General features: G+C 37.2%; 1 protein-coding gene across 6 annotated transcripts in view; it reads left to right on the top strand.

Annotated features, from left to right (window-relative positions):
• RBMS3 (RNA binding motif single stranded interacting protein 3) overlaps positions 1-11,668 on the top strand; it is a gene marked incomplete at both ends in the record, with an annotated part of 625,037 nt that extends 613,369 nt beyond the window's left edge. For all 6 annotated transcript variants that reach the window (XM_084247514.1, XM_084247510.1, XM_084247513.1 and 3 more), the window contains 2 exons: positions 8,383-8,463; positions 11,537-11,668. In XM_084247514.1, coding sequence (XP_084103640.1) covers positions 8,383-8,463; positions 11,537-11,668 — 213 coding nt within the window. The remainder of the gene's footprint in view (positions 1-8,382; positions 8,464-11,536) is intronic.
• Between the last annotated feature and the right edge of the window lie 5,690 nt (positions 11,669-17,358).

The raw sequence follows: 17,358 nt of genomic DNA, 5'->3' as shown, positions 1-17,358 counted from the left end.
TTCTTTTTCTCTGTTGATCTTTTTCTTTTGTGTGAACTTGTCTTTTGAAGCATAATGGGGGCATAGAAGGGAGCACAATTCAGAAGTTTACAGCTCGATGAATTTTATAAGGTGTAAAGACTCATATATCCACCATCTATACCAAGATATAAAAGAGACCTAAAACTATAAAAACCTCTCTGGTATCCCTGGTTTTTTTAGCCCCATGAAAGTACCCACAACCCAAATTTCTAGATCGTAAATTTGTTTCAGTGGTTTTTTGAACTTAAAGTAAATGTAATCATACAAAAGGAAGCTTTTTATGACTATTTTTAAAATTCAATATTATTTCTGTGCAATTCACCCATATTTGTAGAGCAGTTTGTCTTATTGTTTTATATCATCCTATAATTGTATATTTATATATAATATGAATATGTTATAATTTATTATTTCTGTTGATAGGCATTTATATTATTTTTTGCTTGGAACCATGATGAATAATGTCACTTTATATATTTTGCAGGTGTGCATGTGGTGGTTAGTTAATGGAAATTCTATTACATACATATTTAGGAGGGGTGTCATGTGCTCATGGGTTCTGCAAATATTCTGCTTCTGAGGGATCACCAAACAGTTTTACATTGTATCAATTCAAATTCCTACTAGCAGTGTCTGAGAGTTCCTGCTTTCTACATCCTCATCAATACTTGGTATTGTTAGTCTTTTTCATTTTAACCATCCTGATAGAAGTATATTAGTATATCATAATATTGTTAACTTGTATTTACCTGATAATCAGCAAGTGAGGTTAATCAGGTATTCATGTGCATATTGACCATTGGAATTTAGATACTTTCTTCCCATAAATCTGTCTGACACTATACACACATATATGCATGTATATGCACACACATATACTTAATACACATGCATGAATATGTGGAAATTTACCAGGTACATATGAGATTTTTGTTATTTTATTGAAACTTTTATTAAGATAATTATAGATTCACATGCAGGGAATTCTTACTAATTCTTTTTTTTTAATTTATTTATGCATACAAGTACTAGGGTGTAGGCCAGAGGTGCAGGGGGTGAGAGGACTCACTGGAGACAGAGTGGGGAGCAGAACAGGCAGATCCACTGAAACACATTACTGAGGGGAGCAGCGGGCGAGGCAGCAGAGGTCTGCTTCACCATGTGGATTTTTCCTTGGCCGGGGATCGAACTCGCACTGCAGTGGCTGACAACTTCTTGACAGCCCTGTCCTAAACTCCTGTGCCACCAGGGTGGCTCCCAATTCTTACTAATTCTTATAATTGTTTTCCCTCTTTGAAGATATTTGTTGAGGTTTTAATATATCAATTGTGTTTTCTATTAATAGCAATACTTTCATTTCTTCTATCTTTATGTTTATTTTTCTTGCCCATCTGCACTATCTTGAACCTCCAAAACAATATTTGAAGAGATGATACTAAACATTTTTATCTTATCCCAAAATTTAAAAAGAAATGTTCAGTATGTAACTAGTAACTTTGATGATAGCTATACGTCATGTGTGTATAGACTTATAACCCTAATTCCCATGCAGCCCTAGTTTGCCAAGACATTTACCACATACAGGTTCTAGACTTTATCAAAACTATTTCTGAATCTTTTGAAATACTCATATAATTTTCTTCTTTATGTTACTAATATGGTGAATTATACTGATCATCTTTCAAATTTTAAAACTATCAAGCAATCCTGAAATAAATCCCACTTGAACATGATATATATGACATATATAATAAAAGAAAAAATATATATACATGCACACACATATATGAAGAATATATACATGTATGAGAAGAGAATTCATACATGTATATCAATGGGTTGCTTGGCTAATTTTTATTTAGGAAGGTTATATACATGTTATTAAGACATACTGGGTTTTAGCTGCCCCTTCTTATTATGACCCTGTCAAATTTTGTATGAAAATGTGATATGCTAGCTTGAAAAATTGTGTTGGGATGTATTTCTTCTTTACTATTCTCTGAAGGAACTTATGCAAATTGGTCTTATTTATTCCTTAAATGTTTGGGAAATTCAACAGTGGAAACTAATTGAGGCTGAAGGTTTTATTTTAGAAAGGTTTTTTATTGTAAATTCAATTTCTTTAGTAGATACCAAATTATTCAGATTTTCTATTTTTGTATGTATGTCAATTTTGCTAAATTAAGCTGCCCAACAAAGTTTTAAATTGTCAGATTTATTGCCCTAAGATAGTTCCTGATATCTTGTTATTTTTTCTACTTATTCACCTCCCAATCTCAATCCAATCCAATGAATATTTCATCCCTACTGCTCTAAGTATGTTTTCATAATTATCTTCATCCTTCGATCTGATGTATTATTTGTTCTCAGTTTTTATTTGATTTGCTTATTTTTATCAGCTGAGTGGTCTTTGTGGCCCACTGAATCACCCTTCTGTTCCATCTTTCTTTAGATTTTATGCTACCTGTCACAAAATATTTGAGGGAGAGAAGAGAATTCATAGTATCCATATAACATCGTTTTTCTTGCTACCACAAAGATCTAAGCACATTCATGAGCCTAATAAACTTTGTAGAATTTTTTCAGCACATTCAAGAAAATCACTTTCTCTGTAAAACTGAAGGCCCTTACAGCCTGTAATCACATGGGGATGTCTGTGTCTTCCTGTGTAGAAGGGAAGCTTTATAAATTTCGAAGATGAAAATAACCTCCATGATCCCTGCTTATTCTCTCTTTGCTGTTGCCAGCAGCAAAGACCCCACCCCAGAATACAATAATGATCATGTGGATTGATTTCTTTAATAGTTTAACACATACCTCTCAGTAGGTGAAGCATGACCCTCAGAAATCTAGATGGAATAATACAGAGAACATGCCCCCCAAGATCTGTGGGCTCCCGTTTCTGTCAAGTCCACTGATTTACCTTCTTACCCTTTAAGTGCTTTTCCTCCTAGCAGGCGTTAATCCACTCTGCAGGGGTAATTGTTTCATTACCCGCAATTTCCTGCTGTGTTATTTATCTATTAATTCTTTAAAATATAAACAATCTACTTTATAAATTAATACTAGCATAAGACATCATGAAAACATACACATTTCCCTTTCTGAATAGGAATCCAGTTCTCCAGCATTTTATTGGTAGAAGTGGAAAAGCTGGGTGGTTAGTGCATATGCAGGAGTCCAGAATTGCTATGTCCTGATGGGCTCAATCTTTTTCTCTCAAGAATAACTTCTCCAGCTCTCTTTATATCTATGGATGACCTTTCGCCCATGGAGTAATATGGAGACTTAGAAATAATTCTTACAATGACTCTCTAGGTTGGAGCATAAAACTACCCAAAGCAAACATGTGAAATGATCATTTACCATCCCAGGTGCAGGCATTGCTCACCAAATCTGAAATAAAAGAATTCTACAAATCCAAGAAACATGACCCTCAAAATTCCAGAATGTCTCTGCCTCAAGTAACACTGTGCCTTTCCCCAGGCAAACTCACCCAACCCTGACACGTCATAACTCAGGCTGTTCCCTGTATCCTTAAGCTCCTTTTCTTAAAAGAAAATTTGTACTCAGTGATCTTGAAAGTAATTCACACTGCAAGCTGTTAGCATCATCTCTCTTAATTGCTGCATTCTCTGCTCAACTTCCTTTGTGAGGTGCATTTTTACAACTTTCATTGACTTTCCTGGTTTCAGAAGACCTCTATAGAAACAACAACCCTTGCTGAAGTTAGTCAAGCAGCTTTAAGAGTTTTGTTACATGGACCTGCCCCACAAACAGCATAATTTCAAATGATACGTCATTTTAGAAAATTCCATAAATTAAAATTCTAAAAACTGATCTGTGCATATTTCCTTGCTTCTGTTTTACTCTATAAATAATTAAAATGAAAAGTTTCTTCCCAGGAAATATATAAAGCACCGTTGTTTTTCTTAGGTGGGGGAAGGAAAGGAAACCCAGAAGTAAAAACGAACCGTTTTCTTTCTTTGTTTCTCTGAAAATAATCAATGATTCCACAGCAACAGACAGTTTGTCCTAACTTAAACACAAGGCAAAAACACAATTCCTCTCCAATTTCATGTGTCTTTTTTTTTTTTTTCCCTGTCTTTTGGTAACTATCTTGGTGATGCAGTGTCTAGACTTCTTGGAACAAGTGATAGAGTCTGGAATGTATTCTGCGGGTTTAAAATGGATACTCAGCTCTACGTACTTACTTGAGAAAATCTGGTGACTTTAGAATATATAAATATCAACAAATTGTTCATTTACCAAAAGCTAAAATTTCCCCACTAGTGTCAGCCCTTTGAACTGCTACCAACAGGGAAGTGTTGCCTAGATATGCCTGCTTCATCTATTTCATCTCATTGTGATGTGATTTCCATCAGTTTCATCAAAGCCTCCCAAAATAATGTGTACTCATAAAGAATGATGGCAGATATTTTGTAGCATTTGAGAAGCATCAGTAAACAAACAAACAAAAAAAAACCAGCCAAAGGATATGCATCCATTCTTATGGCTTTAAAAAGTAGCCCATGGAAATTTATCAAGTCAAAAGGACAGGATTTTTGTATCACAGGTCATTTTCTTATTCCTTTGTTATTTATTAGCTGGATAAAACGAAAGCAGCCTCTGAGGCTCCAAGATCTAAACAAAGTTTGTGCAGCCTGGATTATTAAGTCTGACTGGAGTTTATCTGTGCTCTTAAGGAAATCAAACTGTGCTTGCAGAGAAAGTTCAGAGTTATTTGTCACCAATTGCCAAAAGCTGAGAGTTGATCTTACACATAGCTGTAGTCATTTCCTGTAAGTACTTGCTCCTAACTTTACAAGATTGTCACTTACTGATGCTTTACTCTAGAAAATCTATGTCTACCGTGGAGGAGTTTTATTGCAAAACTTTATCCAGAGATAATAGTTTTACCGGACATAGAACTCCATAGCATTGCCTCGTATAAAATGAATCTGTATCTAATTTTCAAACTTTGTCTATTCAAACTCAAGGTTTGTCTAGTATGTTTGTTTATGATGATCAAAAATAATTGTTTTTCATTAAAAGTAGACACACAGACACACTGACAATTGCTCTTGGTCCAAGTTATGGGTTGTTTTTAATTGAGTTAATCTCCTCTATTCTTGTATACTATAAATCTCTATTGGTTCTGTTTAGACAAGCCACATATAAAATTAAGTTACAATTAAGTTTAGCATAGGGAGTTGCCCACTTAGAAGCAAATTAGGTTTTCTGAGTATAAAGTGAAAATTTGAAAAAAAAAAAAAGTGGAAATAAAATGGCAGTGAAAATGTTAATCAAAGATATATTATTTCTATATTCCTTAATTGAAACTCCAATTATTAAAGTCATTTAATAAAAAAAAAACAAGTTGATCTCTATATTACATCAGGATGATAAAATGGAAGCTCTAAGGACCTAATTTAATTTCAAAGATAATGAAGTTGAATGAGAAGTGTGCTGAATCAAGGGTCAGAAGAACTGGAGTTTACTCCAATTATTAGTTTCTAAATAGGAGAATTACTCTCTCTAACTCACAGTTTTGTTGGAAGAGAAGATCAGTCCATGAATCTGTACCACTTTTGGCGACATCCATACCACCCCTGAATGCCATGAGAGGTGTGAAGATTTACTGATTCAGTTTTACTGAACAAAAACACAGACGAAGTTTTGAATAACTTGGAGACATTTGAAGAAGCTTAGCTAAGGAATGAACCACAAAAAAACTCTTGATCACCAACTACATTACATAATGAAGTCTAATTCAGCAAGGGATGTCTGACAATGAGGTAGAGTCTCATGGAAACAGGGACTATCACTCCGCATGGGCCCACCTTGTCCCTAAATCTAGATCCCAGAAACCATCCAGTGTCCTTAGAGATGCAGACAGTGGAGGACGGAGATCAAAGTCCAGATGGGAGCCAGTTACTTTCTCTCTCATGCAAAGGACACACACACCCACTTAGGCCCACTTGCACAGTTTGGAATCATTAACCCTGGAATCACTATTAAAACATTATCCTTTTAATAGTCTATGATTAAATTTTGGAAAACCATGACCAAAAGATAGAGCATGAGTCGCAGCAGTTTCAACTCTGTGCTTAGATAAATTCAAGGTCAGTGAAAATATATTCCCGCTTGCTACAAGTCTATTATCTTTGGGATTCAATTAAAGAAACATTTCCCAGCATGCATTCCTCAGAGTTCTAGTTCTGAGAATGTATACGCATGCAAGCATCCATGCACATTCGCACATACGCAAACGCCCACACACCACAAACAAATTTAGAAATGCTACCTTTATATAGGCTTCCACAACATATGTTTTCTCAGCGTTTCTAATCACATGCCAATATCAAAAAAGATATATCATGCAGCATTGCACAAATGCATTGAAACACAGAAAACTTTTTTTTTTTCAATTAAGCTGGCATCCATTGTAGGGAAATAGGTTTCCTAGATGTGAAATAAAATATTACTGAAATATGACTCTAGATTTCTATTGAAAAACCATTAGCAAGCAGATACCTGAATACTTATTGTCCCCTTCAGGACACAGCAATAATGAGTAGAGTTTGCTAAAGTATGTGTTTATAGGTTATACAAACACATTATGGGGATGACAAAATTAATGTCTACATTGAGTTCAGAATTATTGATGACAACAAGGCATGTAGGACTTGTAACTGGAAATAGAAGGTTTCACCTTGTGTACTTCTGTATACTTTTATTCAGCCATTGAACAATGATTTATTGAGTACTATGCATCGTGTTCTGTATGGTTGATACAGAGATGAGTTGAGCTTAGCCCATGCCTTTAGGGAGAAGCTAGTTGGGATGATACTATATAATAGAAGAGAGATGAACGCTGCCAGCATAAAGAGGACAGGGCATAGAAATTGCTCCTAAATTTTAACTTAAAGCTAAATTAGTAATATCACAGGAACTTTCAAACAATTGCTCTTGGTCCAAGTTATGAGTTGTTTTTAATGTATATGGATATGAATTGTGCCTGGTGGTTACTTGTAATAACACATAGAATATAACTAGCAATATGATCTGTTTAATTTAGGGTGGTTACATTAGGTCTGTCTCTATTTTTAGCAAATAGATATTGTCGGACAGTGCTCAGATTAGGATTAAAATGTATTTTTTTCAAAGTTACCTTAGTATAAATCTCCATGAATATGGAACAAATGATGAAATAATCTCCATTTAGATATTTTCCTTTCATTCAAATATTTTCCTCTCCATTCAGATATTTCTTTCGATTCTGAATCACCATGTCTCTTGGATATGAATTTACCAAGATATGCAAACATAAAAATTTGGGTTTTACATGTTTATGCATGGTCTTAATACTTAAACTCAACAAATTTAGAAGAATTAAGAATCAGAGGCTTGTGATTTTCTACAGAAATCATTCCTTTAACCATTATGAATTGAGAAACTTCCTCTTCATTAGCTGATTCTGAAGTTCTATGATGTTGGTCAAGTTTAGAAATTCAGACATGTAGTTGATTTCTTTGAAAATTCCATTCTCAAAGAGCAGAACTTTGGATCTGCAAGGGCAGTGTATACGAGAAATAAGAATATGAATCATAAATGTGCTTATGTAAATGAGCAAGTAATTTGGGGAGGGAGGCACTCTTCTTGCAGTGCAAAAAACCCTATTATCCCCAATACAAATTTTACCGAATACTACAACTTAGTGAAAAATGAGTTGACTATTTCATTGTTCATCCAGATGACGAAAATTTGGAGAATTGAAGGAGCTGATGGAAATGCTGACAGTGACATGGGAATGGAATTGGGGGAGGGAATCAAAACAGACTTCAACATAATCCGCAATACATATGAAAGTGATAAAAGATGACATTTGCCAATCCTGCATTTTGCCATATAAGTGTATCTTGCATTCTTTTCCTGATTTTAAGTTAGAAAAGAAATTATTCCTAACAAAATGATGATTCATTCATTCAACAATTTGTTGAGAGCCTACTATGTGATCAGTATTAGCGATAAAATGGAGGGAAAAAATAAAAGCAGACATCATCATTGCCCTTACATAGGAGTTTGTGTTTTAGTTATGAAAGTAAAATGTTTGCGATATGATCTAGAATGCTTGAAAAGGCAAAGTAAGTGGGAGTGAAGCTGCTGCGTTGATACTGTGGAGGTGGACTGCCCTTGGCATTGACATGTTAAGAAAAGGTCATTCCATGCTGATTGTGGTGAAAATAGAAATTAACTTTAATGGTGTGCTGGAATGGGTCACAGCAGTGTCATGTGCTAGCTACTTTCTCACTGGTTGCAATCCCAAGTTCACCTGCATTTTTCTTTGATTCCCTCTAGTATATGACTGCTGCCGCTCCTATGCAAGGGACCTACATTCCCCAGTACACGCCTGTGCCTCCGACAGCTGTTTCTATTGAAGTAAGTCTGTCTCTGCCTTATAGAAAGAAGCGAGGGGAAATAAATCCTGGTCACATGCTGTGCCCCCTCACCATAACCCAAGAGATGTTTGTATGTGATTTGTGTGCTCTCACATTTGAACTTAGCAGTTCATATAGACTATATGAAAGTATATACCTTTACATGAACAAGCCTATTTTTGCTCTGGACATGAAATGAACTAATTTGCTATAAAGGCATGAGAGGAGTGTCATTTTCACATTTAGAGAAATGATCAGAGACTGAGTTATTACCCCATTAAATGTTAACCATAAATACTCATGAATGGCAGTAGTGGGGGATGTATTTTGCAAGCATTTGAATGAGCTCATTCTCTAGTGCCTGGTACTCAAAGAGTGGTTCTGGGCCAGCATCATCCACATCCGTGTTTCCATTCTTGAAATGGAAACTCTCAGACATCACCCAGACTGAATCCGCATTTGCATTTTCACAAGACCCCTTAGGAATCTAGGAGCACAATAAATTTTAAGAGGTGTTGGATTGGCTCTAGAACTTTTCTGAACATTGAATTTATTTCAAAAGCTTAACAATTAGTGATGCCTGTGTCCTGTCTCCAGAGATTCTGATTCAGTCTGAGATATGGACTGGACAGCAGGGTTTTTATAAAAATAACAGGTGATTCTAATATATACCAAAGATTAAGACCCACTGCTCTAGTGGATGAACCTCAACAGGTTTGTGGCATTCTGCAGACAAGAACAAAGGTTATACTACACATTACAGTGGACACTGGGAATGATGAAGTCAACTCGTTGTTAATGGAAACTCTGTCCCTTTTCTTCTCTCTTTCCATTGAGTGCAGTCTATCCCATTACACATGATTTTACTGGCCAAATCAGCCAGCTACATAGAAAAGCAAAGGGCATAGAGCTATGCGGTTGGTGATATAACTCTTAGGCATGTCTGCTTCTAGATACCGGTTTGCTTATTTTTATCTTTTTTTTTAAGATTTATTTATTTATGCATACAAGAGCTGGGGTACAGGCCAGAGGCATGGGGGCTGAGAGGATTCACCAGAGACAGAGTGGGGAACAGAACAGGCAGACTGACTGAAAATACACTGCTGAGGGGAGCTGCGGGAGAGGCAGGAGAGGTCTGCTGTGCCATGTGGGCACCTCCCTGGTTGGGGGTTGAACTCGTGCTACAGTGGCTGCAGACAGCTTCATAGGTTGTGTCTTAACCCCTTGCGCCACCAGGGAGGCCCTGTTTTTATCTTGTTTTGGTTTATGACAAATGTTTGCTAGTACCAAGTTTTGGGAAGCACGGAAATTTACAATTTGGTTTAGGAAACCTATTATTGTTATTAGGTTTAGGAAATTATTATTATCTATTATTTGGTTTAGGAAACCAGGAATGTGCTATTTCTAAACTCTTCATGTTTTCCAGGCAAGTGATCCCAAAGGAGATGTCAATATTAAACATTTTTTTTAAGATTTATTTATTCATACAAGCACTGGGTACAGTCAGAAGCGCGGGAAGGTGAGAGAATTCACCAGAGCCAGAGCGGGGAGCAGAGCAGGCAGAGGGACCGCGAAGTACACTGCTGAGGGGAGCAGCGGGCGGCAGGAGAGGTCTGCGCGCCATGTGTGACCCTCCTCCAGTGGCCGGGGAGCAGCCGGGGATCGAACCGGCGCTGCTAAGGCTTTGCACAGCTTCGCAGCCCAGCGCTCAACTGCTGCGCCACCAGGGGAGGCCCAATATTAAACATATTTTAATTGACTTTTCAGAAGTTCAAGAATATGTGTTTAAATTACATGTTCTATGCTGTATTTAGCTATCAAAAAGAAAATCATGAATATGGTAATTCTTGGTCCTTTAATCCTACATCTCTGTCATACAGCTACAGTTCTTTATGTCTACGCCAAATGTATAAGCTTATACATGTGGGGAACAGAACAGGCAGACTGACTTATGGAATCTGAGCTTTTTGAAGACTATAAAATAATGAGAAATGTTTCACAGTCTTTCTTATTGGAAACGTTCTAATTGCAGTGAAAACTGGAATTTCAAAAGAAGTCTTTCACTAAAAAAAATTTATACTCTGATGTATTGCCTTGAATTTGTACTTATAAGGAAAATCACTGATTCATTTCCCATGTAAAAACATTTTTGAAAATTCACCAGTATCCACACAAATAAATGCTGGTAAAGGGTGCAGAAAAATGGATAATAGTCAATAATAATTTAGGGAGAAAATTGAATTATAATATTTTGAGGTTCCCGGGGAAATGTTAGGTAGGGAGCTTTACTTTGAGACAGAGCTCACCAAGAGCTTCTGACAGCAGACATTGTTGCAAGTACCCAAGGCTATAAAGAAAATCAAAAGAATGTTTTCTGACAGATGCCATCTTTAGACCTACTAACTACCAAGTAAAGTCAAACATACCGCTCTAAAAATCCCACAAATGTCCCTAACAGTAACCAGCTCCCGAAATGTACCTTCTTGTCTCCTGTTAGCATAAGAGAGTGAAAGGATGAGGAAGGAGCACAAGTTTCTTTCACTGAAACCTCCAAATGAATTAAACTGCAATTCATGTTGTGGAAATCAAAACAAAATAATAGAAATCAAATTTCTAATGGGAATCTCAAAATTTGCTTAGTTTTTTTTTTTTTTTTTAAGGTCAGAGCCCATTATTTTGTCATATCACCCACAGATAGATTCTACTACTCCAGGAAAATGTTTGAATGTGCAAGTTTCTGTAGGAATCCTGTATGAATTTTGTTATTTTATTACTATTATTTGTCTGTTACAACCACAATTTAAAAGTTCAAAGTATGAGCAAAATAATTTTCTGATCATTTGACTACTCCAAGGACATCTGATGATAATGTAGTTAGTTCTTGTTGGCACATTAAGTTGAATTTGTCAGCCCCGATTCAAAATGTGCTCTGAGATTTTCCTCTATTGAAGCTTTGTGTAGCCAAGAGTAAGTTTACACAAGCCAGATACAAGAGGGGCTTTCTCTGCGGTCCATCTGGAAGAGGACCTTTCGCTGAAGCCAATAAGGCTTTGTGTTCTTATTTGCCTCCTTAGGGCGTTGTTGCTGATACCTCTCCCCAGACAGTGGCACCTTCATCCCAGGACACCAGTGGTCAGCAGCAACAGATAACAGTGGACACATCCAATGAACATGCACCTGCATATTCTTACCAACAGTCTAAGTAAGTTCGACTATACTAAGCTCTTTCCCTCAAGAACAGCCGCCTGGGCATCAACCCCTCATGTTGTATCTATTAGCTTTTGCTGCAATACAGACCATCTCAAAATTAGTGTATTTATTTAGTTCATGAGTATGTACCTTGGTAATCAGAACTGACATTTGATGAATGGTTCTTCTGGTCTTGACTGGACTTGTTCAAGCAACTGAAGACAGCTGCTGGTCATGTTTGCACCCAGATTCTGGATGCTGTATAGCTGCTGATTGATAGAAGCAATCGATCCAAGTGTTTTGGATCTTCCAGAAGGCTTATTCACACAAAAGTCTCATAATTTGAAGAACAGCAAGGAAAAAAGCCCAATGACCAGGATTTTCCAATTTTGTCCATGATTCATTAACTACTGCCCCATATAGCCAAGTCAAGCCACATAGCAAGCCCAGAATTTATGTAAATGTTAGCTGCCAAAAGGCATGGTTACATAGAGGGGCATGGCAGCCATTTTTATTTTAAAAATCTACCACACATATTTTTGGGAAAATTCCAATATTCACATTCAAACTGGCTAATAAGCCATATTTTGGTCTCAGTATTCTCTTTCTTAGATGAAGACAGTAACACAGCATCTCCCCTTGCCAGGTTGCTTTGAACACCCAATGAAATAGTTCATGGAAAATGGTATTATATTAGAACAACAAAGAAGAAAATCTTATTCAGAAATTAAATGGCAAAGCAAAAATCAGGGAGTCAGATTTACTCTTAAAAATCCTTGACTCACTTATAACCAAAGGCTTTGTGTTGTGTAACTATGTACAATAAAATTTGAAAGGTCTTGATTGAAACCTAAGGGATTAAAAAAAATGCAGTCTATATGCAGTTGACTTATCATGCAAAGTATCATACTTTGTATACAACAATCAAAGCCTTAGAGAATAAAGAATTCCCACATGATCCTTCCTAAGTGCAGATTATTGTTCTTTTTATCATCATTCTTCTTCAACCTCAAATATGAATGTTGAGATTAAATGTATGTTTGTTGCTGAAAGAATAATCAAGATAATGGAATCTTCTCTATGTGACTTAGATTCTAATGTCAATCCTGCAAATTAAATTCTAAAATTAGTAAAAACATGAGTTAAGCTAACAAGTAAAAAGTATTTTAATTGTCATTATTGCTATCATATAATAACTTTGAGGAACGGTCAGTAGTGAATCATGAATCAAACAATGTTTTAGGATAATTCTTTCTTTTTCCTTAATTTGCCTACTGCCTATGTGAATCATGTTCACACACACCAATATTGTAGTCCCTGTCACTGTTTCAAACATTAGAATTGTGTTCAGTCTGTGTATTAGGTTGCATATGAAAAAGGAGCAGAAACTGGCTCATGGAAATACAGTGGCAGATGAGAGATAGTATGGTTTTCAGAAATACTTTTCAAGAGGTAAAACTGGCTTTTGGCTGTTTCAAATATAATGAAGAAATGAATGGTCCTAGATCCTTCTGGCTAACAGTTTAATGAAATCCACAGAAGTTAAAAAGATGTTTTCATCCATCTAATTGACAATTGTTGATTAAGTGCCTACATGCGACAGGCTGTGTTGTAGATGATAAGGAAAGACCAGTGAAAGAGGCTCCTAAAGTTGACTTTCTACCAGTAGCTCAGGAGTGATGGATCTATCAGCATACAGTCAAAGAAAGGGAATTGCAAAATAGATTATTTAAAAAGATAGTTGTGATAAAAAGTGACTGGGTAAATGCCTATGATTTTGTATGAGGGAAGAACCCTCACATAGACCTGGGTATGAAAGATAACCAGAAACTAATTTTGGAGAGATTTAGAGAAAAAAACATTCTAGGCTAAGGAAGAAGGAAGGGCCTAAAGGTGAATCTTAGATTGGAGTGCAGAGGATGAAGGGGCACATGTGTAGGAGATGAAGTTAAATAGTTACCTTTAACAGAGTCTAGTCCTCTTCTTGCTTTTGTCTAGCATAAGTATCCTCAGTATTATTTTATGTGAGAGAGAAAACCCTTGGAGGGCTTTAAGAGAAAGAATGACAGGATTTTATTTACATTTCAATGACTCAACTCCCAATGGAAGCTGGGTATATAGGGATTTATTTCAAGGATGACTTTCAAGATACTAAATCCCCCTTCTTAATGCTGTGCAGAGCCACCTCTCCCATGCTATTTCAGTCAGCTTTAACTGCCTCCAATTGTCAGCCCACAGTGAGATGTTGTCTACTGTCTCAGAGTTTTTCTGCCTCCCCATGATCATTGCAAGATGTGGTGAGGAGGGTGTGCTCTGCCTGGGTATGAAAAATAACCAGAAACTAATTTTGGAAAGATTTAGATGCAGAGAGAGCATTTCTTCCCTTCCTGGGTTCCGGTAGGCATCTCCCTGTCTACCTCCATACCTACACCCAGTTTCACTTATAGTGCCCAGTGTCATGCCAATTTCTATGCCAGGAGACAGAACCCCTGCCCTTAGAGGTTTATGATCAAATATAGGTGTTAGTTCTACACCTGTACAAGTTTTGTATTCTGCAAAGAAGAAAATAAACAACGCTCTTTTTAAAAGTACTATAAAGGGAGCAGATTTAATTTATTTGGGGGGGGGCGGGGGGCGCTGGGTAAGCTCTGCTACCGGTATGGTAACAGGAACTGTGTCTTACAGGATAGAACAATATTCCAGGTGGAGTAATAGCCTGACCAAAGACCAGGGGCTGGGAAGCACGGAGAGTTTCTTTGAGAAATGATGCAGGGTAATAGAAAAGTGTGGGGGAAAAAATTGGATCCAGATTCTAATAATCAGTGACCCCTGATCTACTTGGTTAGTATTTCCTTTGTTCTTCCAGATGAAGTGGATATTGGATTTGGAAGCAATGAAACAGTTCGACTGTTACAATGGTTCAGACAAGAGGAAGTAAGAGTGGGGCAGCTGAGTGGTGGTGGCAGTAGACTGAAGTTTAAGAAAAAGGGAAACAGGACTTTAAATTTTGAAGCAAAGTGATGGAGTCATTAATGCCACTAGCAGAGGGGGGATGAACAAAAAGCCCATCAGGGCATGATTTGTGAGGAAAGACAAGGAATTTAATTATTCTTACAGAGTCAATTCCAAGGAGCTATAGTCTGAAATAGTTGAGAAAGTCTGAATCTACCCACAAAAACCTTTAAGTATTTGTATTTTTTTTAAGATTCATTTATTTATTTATACAAGAACTGGGGTACAGACCAGATGTGCGGGAGGGTGAGAGGAGTCACCAGAGACAGAGTGGGGAACAGAACAGGCAGACTGACGAAATACACTGCTGAGGGGAGCAGCGGGCACGACAGGAGAGGTCTGCGGTGCCATGTGGGACCCTCGCCGGCCGGGATCGAACCAACGCTGCAGAGGCTGTGGACAGCTTCACAGCGCTGCACTCAACTGCCTGCGCCACCAGGGGAGGCCCAATAAGTGTTTGTATTTTAAAAGCTATTATCACATCAGGCTTATATACCTTAAATGGACTCGTCTGGCTCGGAATGCTGAGCTTTCTGAAGATAATAATAATCAAGGAATAAAATCCTCCATCCCATCACAGAGATAGAAATTATGGTAAAACTTCCTGGTTTGTAGGAATTTTCTTTGTCACTCATGCAGGAATATGTGATTGATACAGGACATTCCACAGGGCAGGCTCAATGTTGCAACATGCCAGGGGTGGAAGTACCCGGAACAGAGGACATGTCATATTGTGACATGGAAAACCACTTGCATTGATTTGTGGACATTTCTTTAAACCTGGAGAAAATTTTCAACAGATCCTGTTTATATTGTCAGCTTCCTCTCTTTGACATGCTACCAAGTATTAGGAGTTTTGACTGGAAACATCAACCATAAAATATTGAATGAAAACAAAAGCACTATCCTAAGTTAAATAAGTTGTTGGATGGCAGACACTTTTGCAATTTTATTAAATGAAGAAAATAATGTGACTCTACCCAAGCTGTTACCAGTTTCAGTGGGAAGAAGCTGACCTGTGTCGTGGTAAGGCATGAGATTTTTCAGAACCATTCAACGAAGACACTGGGAAATGAACACTAATTGTTTGGGTCTTGTCACTAGGAAAAGTTTGAGAGATGCCAGAGCAACCCCCACAGCTGTTTAAAAAAAAAAAAAAAAAAAAAAAAAACCATTCACTAGGACAGGTGGAAAACAATTTGTACAGCTTGCTCTATACATTTGATAAAACTCCAGATCTGTTCTTTTAAGTAATCTTAATGCATTTTACTTAAAAAAAACTCACTCAGGTTAGATTTAAAATTTTCCAAGATGTAGGGCTATGTTACTTTTACAGAACCCAGAAATCTACTCTATGAAAGTCTGTTTTTGAGATAGCTCCTCAAGCAATAGCCCTCAAGCTATAAAATAAAAGGTTCCCTGCTTTCTTACTATCTCTCCTGCAGAATGGAGAGTGTTGCTAAACCGTTTTAGTCAGTCTATGTTATCTTGTTGAATACTCTGAATTTCACAAATGACCACACAATTTCAGCATCATTGTGCTAATGAACATGCCACTACTTTCATCAGGCAGCCATTTCTAGCAATCATTATGCTAATTGAGATATGGATAATTTCAAGTACTTTTACAAACCACTGGCCTTTCTCATTAAATGATCTCTGACCTCCTGTGGGATGTGAAATTCTGATTAGGGTAACTGAATCCCCCTGAAAATTAGCTTAACCCACTCCACATACACTTAACACCATAATATCTATATGAAAAATATCTTAATTTAAATCACAGACATCACCAAAACAAAGTTGTAGGAGAAAAGTTTGAGAAACTTAAGTGATGTACCTCTGAATCAAAGGGTTACATTCCAGGTCTATGCCAGCAAATATTTCAATATTCCAAATTCCACTTTCTAAACTAAACTAAAACAAATCTTCACATTTGTTTGCTTTTGACCCCTATGGTCAACAGAGACCACAAATACTAAAGGGACTTTGGACTCTTACCCCAAAGGGTAGAAATGTGGTTTATTTGGGAAGTTGTGTTCAAATTCAATTCACACTAAGTTATTTCAGTTTTCTTTGTGCTATTAGAAATCTTAAAAGCAACAACGATTTGAAAAAGTTTGAGTGTTCAAGCAGAGTTAAACTAACTTCAAAAGTCCTTGGTTCAGATTCCAATACTACTGTAACAGGGTGGTCCCCCGAAAGGGGGACCCCTCTCCCTGTCCTATAACACTACCACTTAGTAGGTGTCACTCAAGGATGGGCCCTCCGTTTATTCTTCTTATGTAAAATCAGAGGTAGATCAGAGTGCTCCAGAGACACAGATTGGGTCTCTAGGTCTGAGAGAGAATTTACACCCCATCCCCCCAACCCCCCACCTCCCACCCCGCCCCCGCAAAACACACACACACACACACACACACACACACACCCTTAACTGCTTTAACATAAAATGAAATGCTTTCTTAATTGCCCTTCTCTCCAAAGCCATTAAAATGCTAACAACCATGCCCTCCTAGAGGTCCAGATAAATACTTCCTTCCATTTTTCTTTCTTCCTTAGACTGCTGAGATTATGCATGGGTACTTCCCAAACTACTCACTCTGCTTTATTTTTAATTTTTTTTTTCAGGAGGCGGATGGGAAGGTGGCAAGGGAGAAGGAGGGGGATGGAGAATGAGGAGGTTCAAAATGGC

Source organism: Talpa europaea, assembly GCF_964194135.1.
Source record: "Talpa europaea genome assembly, chromosome: 11".
In the NCBI taxonomy this organism is placed as follows: domain Eukaryota; kingdom Metazoa; phylum Chordata; class Mammalia; order Eulipotyphla; family Talpidae; genus Talpa; species Talpa europaea.
The sequence above is the reverse complement of the archived record's forward strand: the minus strand, read 5'-3'. Positions and strand labels throughout refer to the sequence as shown.